This window comes from Anticarsia gemmatalis, chromosome 26 (genome assembly GCF_050436995.1).
Source record: "Anticarsia gemmatalis isolate Benzon Research Colony breed Stoneville strain chromosome 26, ilAntGemm2 primary, whole genome shotgun sequence".
NCBI classification, from domain to species: Eukaryota; Metazoa; Arthropoda; class Insecta; order Lepidoptera; family Erebidae; genus Anticarsia; species Anticarsia gemmatalis.
The window spans coordinates 6647757-6669374 of record NC_134770.1 but is presented as its reverse complement, the minus strand read 5'-3'; the positions used below and the strand labels follow the sequence as shown (position 1 = coordinate 6669374).

General features: G+C 34.8%; 1 protein-coding gene across 1 annotated transcript in view; it reads right to left on the bottom strand.

Moving 5' to 3' along the window:
• Positions 1-21618, bottom strand: part of LOC142984224 (ribosomal protein S6 kinase alpha-5-like) — a 109190-nt gene that overhangs the window by 35164 nt on the left and 52408 nt on the right. The window contains exons 5-6 of the mRNA XM_076131673.1: positions 15414-15529; positions 13716-13904 (exon numbers count right to left, since the gene is read on the bottom strand). Coding sequence (XP_075987788.1) covers positions 13716-13904; positions 15414-15529 — 305 coding nt within the window. The remainder of the gene's footprint in view (positions 1-13715; positions 13905-15413; positions 15530-21618) is intronic.

The following is a 21618-nucleotide window of genomic DNA, read 5'->3' as shown; positions in this document are numbered from 1 at the left end:
TATTTGTTACTCTTTCACACGAATACTACTGTACCGATTACGATGAAATTTAATATATAGGTAGCTGAAGACTCAGAATAACACATAGGCTACTTTAAATCCCGGGGTTCCTGAGAGATCGGGATTTACACGGGAAGGGTTTCCACCCAGACGAAGTCGCGGGCGGCCTCTGATTATTTATACAGCAGAGATGCAATGAAACAAATGTAAGATACAAACTAAACAATAACCCGTAGATTATATAAAAATGTTACTTCGAATAATGGGACTGATTCACTTGATGCATTACTGGCACAACAAGATGACTTCATTGATGCACCACACGTGCAAGCCAATATATGTCATAATACCTTTCATTTTCCCATTCACATAAGTTTATCATCCATTGAGTGAAACTGAACCAATATTGTTGGTTATTAGTAAACAGACGCATAGTCTTGACATAGTATCCGTTTAATTAACACTTCATTAAACAGGTGGTGTAACATTTGAAGAAATTATTGAATATTTTGTATCAATTATGAGTTCTTTAGTTGAGCTAATCAATCAAAGGCTTTCGATTGATCTGAAGTGGTACTTGACAAGGATGTAGTCTATACTTTTTTACGATTTCCGAAGCAAGCAGATGCTACTTTAACTAACTTTATTATACTAGTTAGCTACGAATATGCAAGTGACTGTCATCACCTAAATACCAGTATGGTAAAAATGATGCTTTACCGAATAAAAAGCACGATTTTTAAGTGACTAACTTGGCAAGTTTTTACTGCATTGACCTGAATAAGATACAAAAAACTTTCCGCAAGTTGGCGCACTGGCGTGCATTTAGAAAATTGAGTTACTACTTGAATATTGACCTTTGGACTGTAGAAAAAATGCTTTTAAGACAAATGAAGAGATACTTAAAAATCTGTAGTTTATTAGATTGAAATGTTTCAACTAAGACGGCAAACTGCTTGGTCACCATGATTAAGACAACTTTGGAATTGATTTAATGGCGCTAAGTGGACACATACAACACGATCATTTAGTTTAGTGCTATTCAGATCACTTTGCAAGCATACCACCATACAGTTTATAATAACAAATTGAGTAACGCAACCTATCAAATCATTTCGGAAAAACAATTCACGAAGCAGATAAAAACATCCTAGCTGCAGGAGCAAGCAAAAATATGAATAATTAAGAAAGTAATATTAACGAAAGTCATGCAATAATAAAAGAAAGGTGTTCTTAAGTGAACTCGTGCGACGTATATCATTTAATTGTTTTGTTTACATTAGAACACGAGCAAGGTGATCGAACTTGTGTTCGTAACTTCGCTATGCAGATAATTGTCTGTGTACTTAGTAATGAGGATTAAAAATGGCGATTTTATTTTTAGATGGAGTAAATATTTTGATGACAATGTAATATGCGAAGATAATGCATGTGACATTAGGTGTGCCTTAAGCATTGTCAATGATAAAACTGAAAACAATACAAAGTTAATTTAAGCTAACTGATTAATTGCTTTAAGCAATCCTTCTAGTCAAATATTTGTAATTGTTGTTTTAGATTTAAAATAAAATATCAAAATAATAAGATCTCATACAATTTCTATTGTTTTACTCGAAACTGCAATCATCGAATTCAAATTCTTTATTTGCAGATATAGGTAGGTAGTACACATATACATGTGATATAATTTGAATGATAAGTTCTGCCATATCTTACCAGTAGGCATGCAAAATACATTAAGCTCAACAAATTTAGTGCTATAATAAAATTACTAATGAGAATACAAAATTTAAATATCATCTGCTGTGGAACGAAAACGAGATACAACTCGCAAACTATTCTGTTTCCTGCAAAACGACATACCTTACAAAGGCTTTATTTGACCCAAAAACCTACACTTTTAATTGTCTTTTTTCGCTTTGCGTAGGTTTTCTTTCAATAAGTTGTGACCTCTATTCCTTCACCTAGATACCATTCATGTGTCCCGTTAGTTTTTTTTGTTAGTCGTTCTTTTGAATGTCAAGGCCAAGTGTTTTTACATAAGGATCAACAAAGCAACCATTTGTCTAGTATTATAAAACTTTTTGCTAATCATTATTCTGCGAACTCTTCATTATGTTTAATTTACCGTTAATTTTGCGCCCTTGAGAAGTCGAGTTAATGTAGAACGAAAAGATAAAATTTGTTATTTTAGAATAATTACACAAACCCATAGAAAAGCGTTGCGATAGAAATAAGAGAGGTTTGGGGTTTTTAAAAAGAGTAAGAGTTTTTTCGTAAGAGGCAGGCAGTGAGCCACCGGTCGCCGTGACCCACTTAACATGGCCGCCATCTTGAATATTGTGCGCGCGCGCCGATTTTGGTGGCACATTTCACATGATACCCGGCTTATCTGCGTCAGTGTTTTCTTTTTTTGTATATTTAACGAGTTTTACGGTCCCTTTCGAATCCATTTAAATGATATGAGGTTATTTCAGTCGTTAATTGACTATAGGCTAATTTAAAGGACGATCTTAAGAGCACTTAAAAGTAAATTTGGATTGTTAAACTCATGTTATTACTACAAATTCAGGTCAAATAGCGTATAGGCGTTAGATCTAATGGACCGATAGCTCAAATTATGCCATTAGTTACGTACCATTACGAATATTATAATATTGAATGACGAATAGTTTGACCCGAATCATATAATCAAATATTTAGGCTGCGTTCCGTAAATCGCTCGTAGCTACTACAATAACATTATTCTCATGCATACGATTACGGTTATAAACACATAAAAAGGGACGTTTTTGTCTTTCTTTACCGTTGCCGGCATACTTAAACATCTTGCATAATTTACCCAAGTCCTCTTCCGGAATGAAAGTGTCTCACCAAAATTTATTATGAACAACAATTTCTAAGAAAGCATTAACCATTTGTATAAGTGATGAAATTTCACATTTGCAAGTTATTTCATCATATAGTCAACCGAAACATCATTCCTGTCTTGTTTGGCCTCATTTAAGTTTTCTCTAAAAATATAATGATAGCAATTACTATAAATAGCTTAATTACTTGTTAGCTAATTTAAAGAATAGATATAACCAAGTAACCGTTTTTTAATACAAGCAGAACATGAAAGTACTCGCAAAACCCTCAGTAAAGAAAGAACTTTAGTTGATTTTAAATGGTGTCACATAATATTACAATGCAACGGGAAAACTCTATTTCTATTCCAATAAAAGAAAAAATAGATTTCAATCATCTTTCCCTTCACCTTCAATAACAAACAAATTGGTATAAAACAATATTATCTACGCAAATTGTTTGATAGATAATTATAATGATTACTTAATTGAAAGTTTTGAATCATACTCATAGTGCGGGACAATGTTGTGCAAGAGTCATGTAATACGAGTGGGTAGCTTACTGATTTCAATATATTATGATAACAATAAATTGTAATTACTTTATTTGAATACATAGCAAGTGTTAGCTAAATAATCGACGTTTTTGGAATTAGAGGCTTTGAACACTGCCGTGTGCTTTTTATTGTATTTTACTTGAAACAAACCTCGTATCCCACTATAATAAGATTATAAAAGCGAAAGTTTGTTGCGTTTGTATGTTTGTTACTGTTCACGTAAAGACTTGAGCGAATTTTGAAACACGGTTAGCTTATAGCGAACATTAACGCATACTCTGACCCTTCACACCTTTTTACATGAACGAAATCGCCGCCAGAAGCTAGTTTTGTATAAAACATGATGACGAAAGTTCTAGAAATATTTCAAAAGAAATCAAGCATGAATCAAACTTGATTGAACTTTAATCACAAGGCAACTACAGCACTTGCTCTAATGAAGCCTATTCGAAAGAAACACGAATTTGGGCAAAATGCAAACATACCGCCTTTCATACCAACGACATAATAATATGAATATTATGATTGATTTAGATTGTTTATAAAAAAACGCAAGTACAAAATCGCGCACGAAGTGTCCCGTAGTGTTAAAAACGGCAAAATAAGTTCGTTTGTATCATGGAAACTGTAGTCAAATGTGTATTTTATTCTGTTTTTAGTAATAACTTCTCGTTCGGCATCAGAAGTACATCATAATAATATGTGAAGATTACAACAGTCTAGATATCTGAGTTCATGAGATACAGCATAGTGATAAACAGAAAGCGAAGTCTTGGTTAAAAGTCCCGTTTTCACCTTTTTTTTAAGGAACCCTAAAAATGGAAAGTGTTCCTGCAATTTCGCCTCAAAGATGAATATATTTTGTAAAAGAAAATTGAATAAACAGATGAAAATTGGCACATATACTGTTTGAATGATGGGTGGATGAGATTCAGGGCCTTTCCGGGAATCGGTATTGCCGTAAAACCATTGATTCTACGAAGCGGCTACGTAAAATTGAAACAGAATATTACGAACTAGGGCAAAGAGTTATCTTATTTGAAGCACTTGCGCTTGTTTTATGCCAATTGTGGTTTATATTTTTATCGTGGAATAAAAGTTCTTTGTATTGTTAATGTAGAACAGTAGTTTATTCGAATTAGGACTAAAAAGGCAAGGAACTGAGTTAATCCTTCTTATATTATAAAAGCGAAAGTTTGTGAGGATAGATGTATGTCTGTATGTTTGTTACTCTCCCAAAGTCGAACGAAGTCGCGGCCGGAAGCTAATATATTACTATTTGAAACTTTTGAATCTGTTACAATATAAACTAAAGAATAATTACTAGTATCAAGGAAACCATTACAGAGTTTAATTTGAATTACGTAACGGTCGCGAAAGCCTTCGGCTAATTCCGGATTGGCGGAGATATCCGAAGTGTCGACGTTTTCCTGTACCGCCGAGGTCTTGAGCTGGCAAGCACGGCTGTGTCATCTCTTTTAGACGACGGAAATTGAAGCGGTTTATAGAAAGTATTTTACTAAAACTCTACTGCAATTAAAGAGCAATGTGTTTATTTTGGTATTTTTGTTATCTTAATCATTTGCTACTATTAAATGGACTAAATAAACCTTCCGTGGAAGTAAACTATCACCAATAAAAGATAGTTTAAATGAGACCGTTTAAAAAATACACAAAGAATTTTCTTTCACCATTTCAGTTTTTTGATCTCTGTCTATCCTTATGGGAGAAGATATGACATTAGGTATGTACGTACTATACAGAATTCTTCAAAAAATACCGATCTAAATAGACAACTTCCTCATTGAAATCCGAGTAATGTAAACATAGAAAAAACGCACAATCTACAAGCCGAGACCGGCGTAATCCAGCCCAGACTAGAAGTCTGTCATTAACAAAGATAAATAGAAAACAATCAGCTCAGCAGACAAAGCGATAACACTATCACTATCTCACTCACACAGTTATGCGCTAATAATAGCATCTCGCTCTATTTTAACGTGCGCACGAGTAGCGAAGGTGACACATTAATAAACTTGAAAATTTACGTGGGTAAAGGTGTACTTGGTCTTCTCATTGATGAGAATGATCTTATTATAACATTTGAGTAACAGGAACGTTTGATGGAGACTATATTTTGTTTACTAACCCCTGGTTTCTGAGGTACATTTAGCGGTAGTTTATCTATTTAATAGCATTTTTTATATAAGTTTCAACGCTATATTGAATAGATAAACTACCGCTGGAGGCTTTCTGAGGTACACCTCAGAAAGCCGGGGGTAGGTCTTGCAGATAACTTTACTTACGCGTGGTTTGGTCAGAAGCTAATAATTTACGGGAAATTGACCAACACTATCTGTCTTATATTTAAGAAGTAAACATGTTTTTATCCATTTTACTGTAAAATAAGATTGAGAGTATTTCACAAATAAAAGCAACATCTCTGATTAACAGAGGTTAGCAGACGATATCACTTGCTTACTTCCTGTCTTTGGCAATAGATTAAATAGGTAGTAAGAACACTAAAAGAACGATAATTTCTAAAGCTTATTGCTGTTTCTTAACCGTTTTGACCACAAATTAATCAATCAAGCCAAGTTTGCAACAATCAAATGAGTCCTCACTTTGTTAAGAAAAGAGTTCATTATATGTATCGATCTAACTCGTGGTAATTTCCTCTAAATAAGGACTACCGTTACTTGATTAGATTATATCCATATTTAACTTGTATTTTTACTAGGTAAATACATTTACTGTTATAATTTTACATAGGTATTTGTTGCTATTATAGTAAAAAAAAGCTGTATTACTTTTTTCATACATTTATTAATCGGGCAGGAAAAATTGAGTTGTTTTGCTCCCAGTGGTGTAGTTCTTCATACTCAATTGTGTACCCTGTTTATTTCATGGTAAATAAGATTAATACATAGATTATGTAGTATCCCCCACGGGAGTAGACAGAGGCGAAATAAATAACACCACTTGTAACGATCCGTAAAGACTTCCTAAAACATTAATATCAAAACGCTATTCATAACTTAAATTAGATTCTATCTACCAACATAATAATATCAAGAATTGACAGGTCATAATTCTTAATGCCCTTCAACAATCAGTAAGTTTTCATCTTCAATCCATATAATAAGAATTACAAAGTATTATGAAATACTCCCGCAGCGAAATAATACCGCTTATCGCAATTTTCATGCAACGAGCGCAGTGATCATTGATCGCTCGGCTTCCGAGGGTACACATACCTACATAGATTTGCACAAAGGTTTTACGTTCCTTTACAAACAAATAGATCGCTCACTACATCTGTGGTTTGTTTTCTTCTGTCCCAAGGACCGCGACACGTGTAAACCTCATTTCCCTCTCCTTCCAAGTTAATTTTACACTGCAAGTACAATAAACTAATTGAGTCAGACAAAGAACTCATTAGTATTAATAATTCTATTTTTATCAAGCACTTACTGTTATTTATTGCATTTGAAAGCTTGTGCAAACATAATAAGGTCTAATTTCTTTTGACGAAACGATTTCGACAATACCTTATTTGTGTCTTTGTATTTTTCATATCCTATATTTTTTGCTAGACGATTTTCAACTCTATTGGTTAAAGAATAAGGGTGTTGTATGTTTTTCTGGTTATTTTTGCATAGGACAGTCGGTCAACGACGTTTCCTACGGTCGTATCACATACCGACGTTATTTGTCATACGTGCCTTTTCGGGAATTGCTTGAGAGTGAATAATCTGTTACAGTAACATTATATTATGATAGATACCACCTGGGGTATCGTTTGTATCGTTAGCTAAGAGGAAAATATCTTTAGTTTTTAATATCTTGTTTATGAAAATGGACGAATACGCTATAGTTCTATGTAATAGGGTAGCAGATTAGCTAAAGATCTTTACTTCTTCTTCTCTTCCAAACAAGCCACATACTAGAAAATACTAAATCACGCAATATAACCTAACATCACGCCTGCCATACATAACAATGTCAGCAAAAGTGTGTGAAATACAGTCACACAAATTGCCTCTGTGGTCTAAGGGGCTGTCGTCTGGACAAGAGGCACTTTTATACAAATAATATTAGCTTCCTACAGTTAATTTCTCTCGTACTGTCTCGGAATCGATCAGCATTCAATCACAAAGCGATCTAATAACGATTGCGAGCGAGGTATAGAGTTACACAACCACGATTGTGTACCAAGGTTGTTATCTGCTATGGGAAAACGTACAACTTTGTCATTTCATTATTATATTGTAATTGTTATGTTATTACTTGTTTACGAGTTAAATAAACATACGTGGACTTGTATCTATATTTGATTATACAAAGCGGAAGAGTTTGTTTGTTTGAACGCGTTAATTCAAGGAACTACTGGATGTAATAGAAAAAAAATTGTGATTAGTCCATTCATTGAAGAAGACTATGGGCTAGAATTACAGTATGACCAACAAGAGTGGAGTACCAATAAAAATGTTGTGAAAACGCGAAAATATAAGTACAGGCGGACGAAGTCGGGAGCTAGTAAGATATATGCATTTATTGATAAATATGTGACTGTGTTATGATCACTGGATATCAAGAGTAGCAAAACCATAGCTCATCACCATCGGCAATTCCAGTGACTATCTAAATTTAAATGTTCAGGAAATCTGTGGATTGGTTAATCCACAGATTTCCCTTCCATTCCTTTCGGAATGTCCTGAATTCTGCTTCTGAATTCAGCTTCTTATAAAAATATAGAAGCTCCGCTTCTATATTTTTATAAGAAGCTGAATTTCTGTTCAAACTAGGGAAGGAAGAGAACTAAGGAACATAACTTGATACGATCTCCACACACATAATCACATCAATTATTTCAATACACAATGCACTTAACCTGATAACAAATTAGGCCATACATATAGGTCAGTATTGTCCCCTAAATAGTTTAGACTTTAGAACTGTTGATAAGAGATAGTAATAGATAATGATAACAGACCATTAGGTGATAATAGGCGACGTAATGCGACTGTTGTGTTCGTCTTATCGAGTTGAGGATTTCCCAAGTTTAGCTTTGTTTTTAAGTCATGTTACAACATTTTTGAAATGGTACATTACCTCATATTTGAACCACTTTTGTAATATTTCTGCTCATGGGTTTCCTCTCAGAATGCAAGTCAACTCTATTAGGCCAGAAAAATATGGATCAGTATGACCGATGTAGCTATTTAGTTTACGCTAAGCAAACACAAAATAGAATTGGAACTTTCGATAACATTCTTATAGTCTTATAATCAAAAGGTTATGATAAACGGTCAATCTATATCAGTTTGATAAGACTGTAGTGCTACTGATTTCGAATAAGAAAGCATGACGTCGAAATAAAAGAAAATAAGTACCGGTATGCAATCACAATTCATAGAAGGTAGGTATCTTTCAGCATTCGTACAAAATTTTCTCTGCACCAAAAATGTGTGTCAGAAAATACAATTTCATTATAGTGCAAAAATAAATATTTCAGTGGAAATTCTCGTCGTAGCACGGTACTGTCCGAGATGTCAAAAGGTTCGTTAAAATTTCAATGGCGACCCGTGGCTCGATTTAAGTTTACGTTTGTTTCACTACTCATTTCCGGGATTCATTATTGAGAGAGGAATTTTATATTTAAGAATTGTCGGAAGAGATATATAGGCTATAAAATGACCCAGTTCTTTGATAAACTTTACCTTTATTTAGTTAGAAGTGTTAAAATAAAATTGTTTATAATAGCGACGAAGATAACTAAATAATTTAGATGTCAGCCTAAGACCGAAATATAATTAGTCTGTGGTAGCAACCTCAACAAATACTCTTTTGGAGCTATCAACTACTTCTGATTAGTTTAGTAGCTGACCACAAAAGACAACTTAATATCTTGTCGTTGCTATATCCAAGAAACCATTTGCCAAAAAGGGGTCCCTCTATCAAGAGTAAACCCATAGTCCACCATTCCAAAACCGCGTTTGACTACAATACACTTATTTTTATAATTTAGACATATACTTAGTGTTTGGATCGAAAAATCTATGTTTTAAAGACTTAACTCAAATGTAAGTTCAATAATCGCAAATAAATTACAATTACTATTGAAATATTTCAGACTACAAGCATATAATACTGTCTCTACTAAAATTAAGACCCGCTAAATTGCATTAAGAAAACTTTCTCGTACCAACACGTGCAGATCGTACTAGTCTCTAAGGTTAAATAATTTCCTTCGTGCCCTCCCAATGTCATATAAACAAGCAAGGTCCTTCGACGTGGTCCGTTCATTTTCTAGTTAATACATAACTGGATACGAATCCCTGAAGAACTCTCCAGTTCTCTTGAATGTAGGTCAAGGTGTTTCGAGGATCCCGTTTCTAACGCTGCCAATTGAATATGTTTGAAATATAAATTCGTGTTGACATTTTTCTTTTAATTCTAACATTACATCTTAAATTCTAGTTTGTTTTGTAATCTGTCAAATAAAACCTGTTTTATATTGACTGTTGTCTGGGTCAGTTTCAATTAGTGAATGCAATCCCGATCTCGCGGGATCCCGATCTCGCGAGATCCCGTGTATTTTTTCGGGATCAATCCCGAAGCATAATATGACGGGATCCCGTTCGGGATTGTCGGAGAGGGCATTTTCAGCAGCTGGCTACATTGCAATAGACTTAAGATGCCGATTAGAAGCTCGTACTATTGAAACACTTTGTATTTTAAGAAGCTACTTTCAAAATGCCATGTGATTACTTTTTATTTTGATCTCCTGGAGCTACACCTACTTTTTTGATTATGTTCATGTTATTACACCTGTTAATTATGTTACGTTGTTAGTAATATTGAAAAATAAAGGCTTTTATTTTCTTTCAAATAATAATTTATTGCATTCACCACACTATCACACACATATTACATTAAACAAGCCGTTCGAATTGTATTATTTTTACTAACTAGACAGTAGACGGGATCCCGAAAATCTCGGGATCCCGCGGGATTGATATTTCTGATCGCGAGGGATATCGAGTTGACGATCTCGAGTCGGGATTGCATTCCCTAGTTTCAATATTTAAGTCCGGCAATATCGGAAAATTCGGTTACAGAAATCTTACTTTTGTTTCAAAGACTTAAAGAAAAGTTTTTGTTAATAAAAGTACTGTCTATCTCTTTGCTACCTTGTCCTCATTTCACCTGATACCGTAAATTTAATTATTCATTAGACTTTATTACTTGTGAAACACAACACATCCAAAAATGTCATTACAATCGAATACACCATCCATTTTTGTCCTAAACGTTCCAAAATTAGGACATCTCGTTACTTTCAAGTAATTGAAAGTGGCCGGAAACTTTTCTTACAAAAAAAGACATTAGTTATATTACTATCACTTAATACATAACTTCTACATACAGAGAGATAGCAGCCGAATTAGCACAACATCGTACCAACCATCTAGGTCACGGTCTGACGTGCGAGCGAGATGCAAGACACGCGTCACGAACCACCCAGACAAGGACGTAAGATGCCGCGTACAGGTTTCTATCAAGTTAATATTACCTGTTTTATAATTTATGTTTTTAAAGGAGTTTTGTGAAGATCATTAATTTGATGTTGTTGTAAATTTTTGTTAATATTATTTGAGCTTTGAGTTTAATATTTCAAGTCAACATAGTGCTCAAAATGCATATAAAATATGATCTACCTTTTACCTCTTTGGTAGTAAATTCATCAATGTCTTTACTTTGGAAATAAAGCTTTATAATATATCGACCAGATTTTATATAGAAATCCAGAATAACAATAAACCTTAACTTATCCACTTTACATAACTTAAAACTGAACGCTTCTCGGTATCACTTAGCGTTCGTAGTATAGTTGGGCAATGTTATCCGACTATTTAATTATGATATTCTCAGTATTCACTCTGAATTTGAAACTAAACATTGCAGATAAAACAAAGGATTTTAACAGCACTACATTTAATTACCTTTAAAAGCATCAATTAGATTGAAATGTAGATTTATAAAAGGATTTTTCATAACATTTTTTAACCCATGACTAGGCAAGGGTCTCTTAACGAACGAGGAAGGAGTTAGGCCTTCAGTCCACCACGCTGGCTATATGCGGGTTGGGGACTTTGCATGCGATTTCATATTAATGTGAATTTATGTATTGGATACTCTCTGCGTAAATATGGCTTTTAAATTACCATTTATTGAGTCCAAACACTACAATCACAGTACAATAACAGTAAATTAGTGTTAAAAAAACCACAAATAATAAATATTCCGTTAACCGTGACAGAGTCTCACATAATTGCGAGCGATCGACCAATTCGCACGTATACATGTGTTTGAAACAACATAGCCTGTATTATACACCTTATTATTTAGTATATAAGTGCGATTATCGCATGTGGATATAGACAGGTGATTATAAGAATGTTTAACTTTCTACAGTTCGGTTTCATTGAGTGCAAATACAAACAGCTGACTGAGAGTTTATGAGTAAACGTTTTTGCTAATTGGATGTGGAAAGATTGTCTTTCAATGTTATAAATGCACCGAAATAGCTAGTTAAAAACAATTTAAAATGTACTTGGTCTTGCCTCCCTTTTCTATTGAATTACTAAAATGTGTTCTTGTTAGCTCCTCACATCATCAATGTTTTGTAATAAAAATATTGTAAAAAGCATTTGGCGATTATAAAGAATCGCTAAGAGTTTCTTGCCAGCTCTTCTCAATGGCCCTACTTTCCGAACTGGCGGTAAATTAACTCTCTGTATCATTGAATATCATAAGTGTCAGCATTTGACGTAAATTAATAAATGATTTGATTTTGTTTTTAAGAAAAGAAATGCTCAGCAGTGAGAAGTCAACTGCGGTTTGGTGACACGAATGGTCCAAGTAAAATGCTTTTTAACCGAGGAAAAATGCACGGTCGAACTAATTCCTGTGTAATATTAGAATGTAAAAGTTTACAATTTATGATCTAAATGAAGTTGGTTTCAATCTAAGATATCTATCTATTCAATAAAGAAAAATCCTTCTACATTATTATCCAACGTTGTTTGTTTATCTATACATGAGTCACCGGTATCACACAATACAGGTAAACACGCGCTATTGTCAACTGATCCAGTTAAGGATAATCACTACAAATGCAGGCTGGTTTTTTCTGAAATATTTACTTGATTATCAAGTTTTAGTTTGCTTCCGTGGAATATTCCGATAATACGGTTGTCTAGCATGCATTTGGCTTTTGATATTGTTAACTCTATCCTAACTTACCAATTAATATAATCAATCTTAGCCTATTGGCAGGTATAAGTGCAAAATTCGGACTCCATGTAATAAGAGACTCTATAGCCATTGTTTTAACTACAAGAAGCCACTGACAATATTATAACATAACTAGGCAATAAAAAAAAATAGTATATTTTTAAATTTATCCTTTTAGTTTAAACTCTTGTTACAGTATCTAAGGTAGTGTATTTACTTCCGGGAGGCTTTGCCCAGAAAGAAAACAGAGCCTAATCAATTAAAACTTTATTTTAAAGCTTATTTTTTGCAGTATTAAACAAAATATCCTTGTAAAATAACCGTTGTTCACAATATCCTTTACTATAGCACTCGTAACTCGTAACAAACGTAACAGACTCACAATAAGGGCGACACAGTTGTGCAAGCGTTTAGCAACTTGTTGACAAACTACAACGACGATATGGATTTGTGACTCATCCTTTATCTGTTCGTGTTTTTATTTTTTTGCGTTACTTTGACCTATGCTTTTACTTAGTAAATAATCTTGTAAATTAAGTACCTTTGTGAAAGGCAAAGCCAAAAAGAGTCGTTAAGTTATTTAATTCATCATATCTTCCTGCTCCAAAATAAGATCAGCGATTTAAAAACATAAAGTCACTATTTTTATTGAGCTACAGCTTTTTGTATATGAAAATGGGCGTGTTTTATTATTAAATTAAATCCCCTATTACAAACTGTTCCATATCAATCATTCGATAATAAACCTTATCATAACATAAATCCCTGTTATACGAGCACTTCATTCAAGGATATCACACACATCACAACAAACCGCAATTAATACTAACCCTCTTATTCATAAACACACTATAAACCTATTTTAGTTAAAAAAAACGACTACAATATGTTTTCTCTTTTTCATTTCGCTAAGGAGTGAAAGAAACAAAACTGTTTATAAGCCTTTCATAACTTCATATATTTTTATGAAAAAGAGGGTAAGAATATTCTAAAAAGTGGTACTCACGATATCATGCCCCTGGCTTCCACTCCTCACGACTTCTGGAGCCATGTATTCAATGGTCCCGCAGAAGCTGTAGGCTCTGCTCTCCCCTCCGCAGAATTCCTTGGAGAGACCAAAGTCTGTGAGCACGATGTGACCTTCGCCGTCCAGGAGGATGTTCTCTAGTTTGATGTCACGGTAGATTATGCCGAGCTAGTGAAGAAAATGTGAAGAATTAAACCAACATTGAATATGTCCAAGGTAAGGTTTTTGAATGTGGAAGAAAACACTCAAAAGCTAGGTTTTTGAACAAAAAGGCAGAAGAAAGAGAGTCATCGCAAAAAGAAGCTTTCTTCTTAATCATAAACGTTACAAGAGTGGCTGATGTATAATAAAAAACTTCAAAAATTTATATTTCTACACTGATGTTTTAGTCTTTGCCTACCGGGACCCCTATGGAAAAAGGCTAGATTATATGTACGTACGATCGATAACTATCTGGAAGATAACAAGAAGATACCTACACTCCTTTCATTTATAGAATAGGTAAAGCACAGACTTAGTAACACATAATGAAGAAATTATTATTGCACTAGTCCCATCAGCTGTTACGTTACATGCGAGACAGGGGAGGTAACTCATGTAGACAGTATGCACTAGACCTTCAGTAAAATATTACAAATGGAACAAAAGGGCTGCATATTATTATGTCATGACGTCATCTCCGAAGGGTGAGGGTTGCTCCTCATGTCAAGGGGGCGAACTGATTACCATTTGATAGGGACATTATAATTTGCATTACTGACTTCATAATATACGATTCTTAGAAGGTAAACGGTTACTAGGAGGCATTACGCACTTGCGACAAGTTGCGTTCACTGATCGGAAAACGATCTGTGGGTTAAGCAAACCTTGGAGCAGACTTTCCACAGATGGGTATAGTGGTATTTGAACTGGGCGTCTCTGTGCTTTGAAGGGTACGTTGAAAGTCGGTCCCGGTTGTTGTCAATTAAGATAACAGTCGTTAAGCCACGGCAAAGGTCTTCGGGCGGCTTGAACAGCTTTGACACTAAGTTGGCCACTAACCACACAATACGAAGAAGCAGTTTTACAAAAAAGTCGTGGAAGTCATGAAATTTTCAGTCGTCGTCGACAATGTATATTGTTTCTAAGTTACTGTTTTAAGACACATATTTACAGAATGACTTTCAATCGCCACAAAACAGACCGAGTGCATGCAAGTCAATGACCTTATTTTTTATTTTTACTAATAACACAACAGGTGTCATTATAAATCATTAGCTTGTTGACTCTGCGAATAAATACACATTGAACATGCTCGTGGAACACCTGGACAAATGTCTGAAGACTGAATCGTATCAGGTTGGTGACCAGACTTGCACACTATGACCGTGTTAAGATTGATAAGCGTGGGAGGTAGGCAATTGGATATACATTCCTGTGTTTTTTTTATTGGTACAGAAATTAAAAAACCCGGTGCGGATGAAAGCAAATAATAAAAGAATTTAATTTGATTTCTTGACAGTAAAACTCAGGAAATTTTTTTAGACCATCCTGGGATTTGAACCCGTGATCGGCAGGCGCTTTATACTAACAAAATGTAAGGTAATAATGGTAATAAATAAATAAAAATGACTATCTTCTGGTTAAAAATCATCATTCTTCAAAAGGATGAATAACCTGAAAGACTTATATTCTTACCTTATGTAATTGCTCGAGAGCAAGTATAATCTCAGCTATGTATATCCTGACTTCGTTCTCATTGAAGTGTTCCCTCTGGTATAGATGCGTGAACAGCTCGCCACCGGCCACGTAATCTAGAAACAAAAGAAATATAACATTAGTTTTGATTCCTTCCAGGCCTTTAGGAACAAGTTTTCTGCAATTAAAGCTTCCATCTGAGGAGAGCATTAGTGCTGTGGCTAAGCTAGATTGGTCCTTTTCTTTCAGCCCTCTACTGTTCGGCGAGGGTCTTCTCCCGAAAGAAGGAGGAGTTAAGCCTTAAGCACATTTCATCTTTTTAATCCTAGGAATTTAGTATATGGTTGACGACGGAAGACATCAACTTTTTACTACTTAGCAAACATCGTAATTGTCAAATCAAATGCCCATCAGCACATATAAGTACAGAAAACAAACGCTTTAAAATTCATACATAAGTTATTTTCTCTCAGCGATTATTCATGTTTTATGTGTGCCAGTAATAACTCTTCGCGATGCGTAGGAGTTCATTTGCAACCGCGCAATAGTAATTTAACAGCATTAAATACGATTTGTAGACAAAATACGGGATGTGGCGAAATGGATGGTTTACAACAGATTTCTCTTTCAAAATATACTTGTTGGTAAGGCATAAACAGTAACTTTAATTACAGCGAGTGAACAAGGAAATATTCAAAGTTATTGTGTTGCCGAATATTGATAAACCTATATAACCTTTCGGGAAATGGATTAAGACTAGTTCCTTAATTAGGTTAGCATGACCTACTATTTTATTTATTTATTTTCAGTCCATATTGTCCCACTATATAGCAAAGGCCTCCCTTCCCTATTTCCACCTATCTCTGTCTAAGGCTACTTTATGCTAATCTTTATTATGAGAGACCAAATCATCTCTCCTCGATCTTTCTGGGCCTGTCGTTTCTCAAGAAAGAAGAAAGGCAAAATATAATTTCAGTCTTAGCTACTATCGAAGAAACTATTTAAAAACTTATAAACAACTATTACCAGCCATTTGGAACACAAAAGTAACCTAGCACGACCAACATCCTCATCCCATAAGCCTGAGAAAATCCGACGATGACACAAAGATGTGAATATCAATAAGCAAGCAAACATTTGAACTTGAAACAGATCTGAAACTACACGATCCCTTCTATCTAGGTCATAATATCTACTCTTTGACCTACTTACAGCCCAGTATAATAATAAAAGTACTAGAGACGAACACTAGAATACAGTGGAGGAATTATGTAGGGGTAATAAAAGTGTGACGTCTGTGCTAGGAGTAATGAGGGTATTATCATTAATTCGGAGGCCTCTTTCTGAATGTCTAAGTGATAAGAATATTTTTTGGTATTCTTGACGATTGGTGATGATATGATTAAGTTTAGTTTTGTTAAACAACACTGAAATTACGGAAGTCTTTAGGTTAGGTAAGGTTAGTTATATTGCTACGCGTCCAGTCTTTGTCAAAAATGTTTTGACATGCGTACTGCGTATGTATTTTCCTCTGTGGTAAGAAACGTCTTAACCAGTAGTAACAATCCTTCCTCCCATTACTAACTAGTATTATTCTACTCTAGTAGCCCCAAGGCAGTATATACCTACAAACATTCTTCAAGAAGAAAGCCGAAATAAAACCTACAGTACGGACATCGTAAAATTACGCGATGTTTATCAAAAGAGAAAGTACTTTAATGGTATATTTCTAATGGTTTCTGTTTTATTTTATACACTGGATTAGCAGGTCGGCAAAAAACTGCAATCGAGATTGTGTTTTTTAGATCATACTGTGATAGTGTCGTCTAAATAGTAGATCAATCTTGTTAAAACTATTGGGGTAAATCAGGCGGCATATCGTCAAACGGAAAGAAACATTTAAAAAGGAATGTTTGGAACAGTACGAATTGAAACAACACCATATAAGTTAGGAAAGATAGTTTAAATTCTGAGCAGAAATGACTTGCTGCAGCGTTTTAGCTAGCCAAAACATCAGAAAATAACAATAACACAGCTCCAGATAAAAAATATTGACCGTATTCGGGAAGATTGCTCCATTTAATTTTAATATTACACTAGGAAGCAGAAATCCCACTCGTATATGCAATGCATCCAACCTTATGTGAGACACCCGGTCAATTCTTAATGCATTTGTTCTAATACATACAGACTATACAGAGGTCGCGTCGTAGGTCGGCCCGAGGTCCATATCGTACTGAATACATCAATGATATTGTCCTCGGACCAAGTTCAAGTATATATGTTACTGTAAAAGCCCGAACGGTGGTAAATCCTAAGATTTTCCGGTAAAACCTAAGATTTACCAACTCTCAATGGTAAAAGTCCGAACAAGCCAGAGTTTAAAATCTATGTTACGATATATAAAAAAATCCTCCTTCATAACTATGTTTATAACTATTTCACGGTATAATTATATACTGTGACATAGTTATAAAGAAGGAGTTTTGGGCAAAGCGACATGGGTAGGTTAGGTTAAAAGGCTAAGGTGGGAGCGAGCGAAGCGAAGCTCCCACCTTAGCCTTCGTGGTTATTTTTTTTTAACCACCCAGAAGGAGGAGCCCCGCGAAGCGGGGCTCCGGCGACATCTCGACATCATCAAGTGAATATAGGTAAAAGTTCGAAATAAAATAATTGTTCGGACTTTTACCATTGCGAGTTGGTAAATCTTAGGTTATACCGGAAAATCTTAGGATTTACCACCGGTCGGGCTTTTACAGTAACATATATATGGAATATGAAATGGCTTATGGTGTGTTCATATCGGTGGATAGTGCAGTTGCGATTGGGGTTATGTTATTGCTGTCCTTGAGCGATTTATTTGCAACTTATCATTTTAATCTCTCTAGTAAAATTCTTATCTTGCTAATATTAACTCTCGTTTTTTTAAGTCTTCGCCAAACTGGACCAGCCGTGGTCGTTAGTTTGTACACAAAGAACACATAAAAAACGATATCTTTAGAGTCAAAATTGTCTCCCAAATACTTTACGACAGACCCTCAAAATTCTGCCTATTTACTTCATAAAGAGCAACAAAATGCATAGTTGTAAAGCACAACTGTAACTGTAAATGCACATAGGTATGTGTGTACCATTTCAGCGCCACTAAAGAGAGGCTCGCGAATCAGTTAGCGCGGGAAGTGACACTCAAACAGTACGCAGAACACAATTCGTGCAGAGGGGCGATCGCAAACCATTTGGGAATTTCGTTATACAGTTACTATAGACTAATTTCGTGTGAACAATTTGATCAGCTGATAAAATATTATATCAAGATAACTAACTATACGCTATAAATTATTCGGTGTAGTTTTTTGCAAATGAGAGCAGCAAATCGCCCGGGAAAACATCCTGTAGAAACCTTTCATACCTGAGTCAGCTTTTAAAACAGTGTTTGAAGGATTGCATGCATAGTTCCTAACCTGCACTTGGCCAGCGTGGTAGACTTTAGGGATATAACTATTCTATGACGCCGAGAGAAGAGACCCTTGCCCAGTAGTAGAACAGTCATATAAACTAGCCCTTGTCTGACTGGTACTGGGCAATATTTCTTCGTCTTTACGAAGCGACAAAATATCATAAAAATTTGGACGTCGTATTGTGGTTAGTTTAGATTACAATATTATAGACTTACCTTTACCCACAAAAACATATCAGACGTTTGACATACGTCATTTTAGAATATTTTACATGATGGAACGTTCCGAATTGAATAGTAATGTCTAGATTTTGAATTCTATCTAATATAGCGTCTAGACTTATCCCTAGGGTAGCTAGATTTAGTGGTTACAGTGTATTAAACACAGACGTCTTAGTAAATGGTTTTAGTCTCTGGTGTAAGTTAAGTTTGTATTTTAAAGCTTAATAGAGAAAAGACTAGACACTTGGCTTTATTTTTGTTAAGTCTAGCTGGCTGCCAGAGACTTGTTAGTCTATCTAGCTTGCTTTAGTGTATTCTGACAATCTCTTCGTTCTTATTACATGGAACATATTTCTCTCTTGGAGAAATTTAATTTAATCTGATTTTTAAATGATTTGTGACTGCCCCCGTGAGGCGGTCGATTGTATAGCCGATTGTTGATCATGAGGTCTTTAGTATGATTCCCGGGACTTCTTATCTAATTTATATTAGAATATTTATCAATAGCAGTTCGGAGTTTGGCATCGAACCCGGTAAATGGCAATAGGCTCGCTCCCTATAACATGGAATTACTATCATTGGTAATGGCAAAATGTTGGTGTATTTCATACACCTATGCCTAAACGTTTAAACAGGCATGATATTTAAGTATAATATTTAAATTTAATCTAAGCTACGTATATGTATATCAAGGAATTCGCAACAGTTTGAAACTTCAATAAGATTATATTTCCTCTCGGTAAGATAGTTATTAGAAGGTCAATGTATCTTACGTGGGTGTATTGTGAGATAGCAAAGGGAGTATATTCCAGGGTCTTAAAGACCCACGCTTTACTAAGTACAGTGAACGTCTGATGTATGGATACACTGCCACATTTTCAGTCGTACTTTTCAGTCTCAATATGTTATTTTTATGATTGCCATTAGTCAACAATTATTTTTACCAAGGGGTATTGTGTTTTAATCCAAGGAACTGGGTTGTGGAGGTCCGATAGCTAGTCGTTCCATGTAAGATACTAATATTCAACTGCATACGGTGAGACTAGAAGCCGACTCCAACAGTTAGAAGAAAGGTTAGGTTTATGATTGATCAACTTACTTTACTCAATGATTCTAAAACACTTTGAGGTTAATATACAGTAGTATTATCCCTATAATCATTGATAAAAATACTTATCTCTGGTATCTGCCTACCCCAAAGGAAGAAGGCGTGATTTTATTTATGAATGTATGTAATAATACTTAAATAATTGACAGAGTAAACATATTTTTGCCGCTGACTTTACCTACTTAAAGAAAACCAACGCAGAAAGAATTTCAACTCAAAGAAACTCTTTCTGTTTACCTTTGACATTACTAAGTAATAAACTAGCATGTGAAAGTCTTGACCTCACATAAATGTCAGCTAAATGCAAGGTAGCGTTGTGACGTCACGATGACGCGGCGCTGACGTCACTCGCTGCGTCACTGTTGCTAGATGATGTTTTGGCGAAATATTTCTTCTTTGGTAAATAAGATTTTTGGCGTAGTACTGCGGAATTTGCGTTTGGATATAGATTACGATAAATTTTACTTATGAAATCAGCTAAATATGGTTCAACTGCCACATCTCCAAAAAATATTGGGATACTTAAAGTCCTCGACCCGCAATTGGCCAGTGTATTGATTTGGAGAACTTTAGATCTAGCTTCTCCCTCATTCCAGGAGGAGACCGTTGTCCAGCAGTAGGACACTATCTAGTTAAATTGGTTGCATATAAAAGGTTATTTTACTTCTTTTCTTACTCTTTAAAGCAAAGAAAAGTTTACACTTCTTTCACTCCTAGTGATATCTTTCGTTCACGAAAAAATGGAGTACTTTAGGTGGTAGGCAAAAGTAGATCAGCTTGTAATTTTACTCTGATTTGATTAGCGAAAAAAAGCTGTACTTTTTCTTACAATAATGAAAGTGTTAATAATATCTTACAGAAAAGAAATACACAAGATTAAACCATCACGACCCAAGTGTAGAGACCTAGTTATAGAAATGACAAGTCATAAGAGTAGTTGTAATTGCATTAGCAAACACAATGTCCGCGGCAAGCGACCGTGTCGGATATCAACACCGTTACGACAATCTCGTGTCGTTTGCACATGTACTTATAGATCTACTGTAAATTAACTACTTCAAATGTGTGGAAATAGATTATTTGGACGAAGAAAGATGTATTGTAAAGCTAATCTAAGCGACGAAAAGAGCCTTGAGAAAATAGTCGGTAAATTCAGTTGTTAACTTCGAAAATAAATATCAAGAATCATATAAATGTATTCAAAAGAAACAAGTATCAAAGTTGAGATTCTATACATTCTGGACTTTTTAATCTTTACGTTTGACTGCGTTTTACTTTTTCTTTACTTTACGTTTTACTTTACGTTTTACAATCATCTAGATATGTGTATCAGTTGACCCAAAAGGAATTTCTAGTATTATAACAATACGTATCCCACCACGACGTAGGCAGACAAGTTTGGAAGGAAAGAGGGGAGG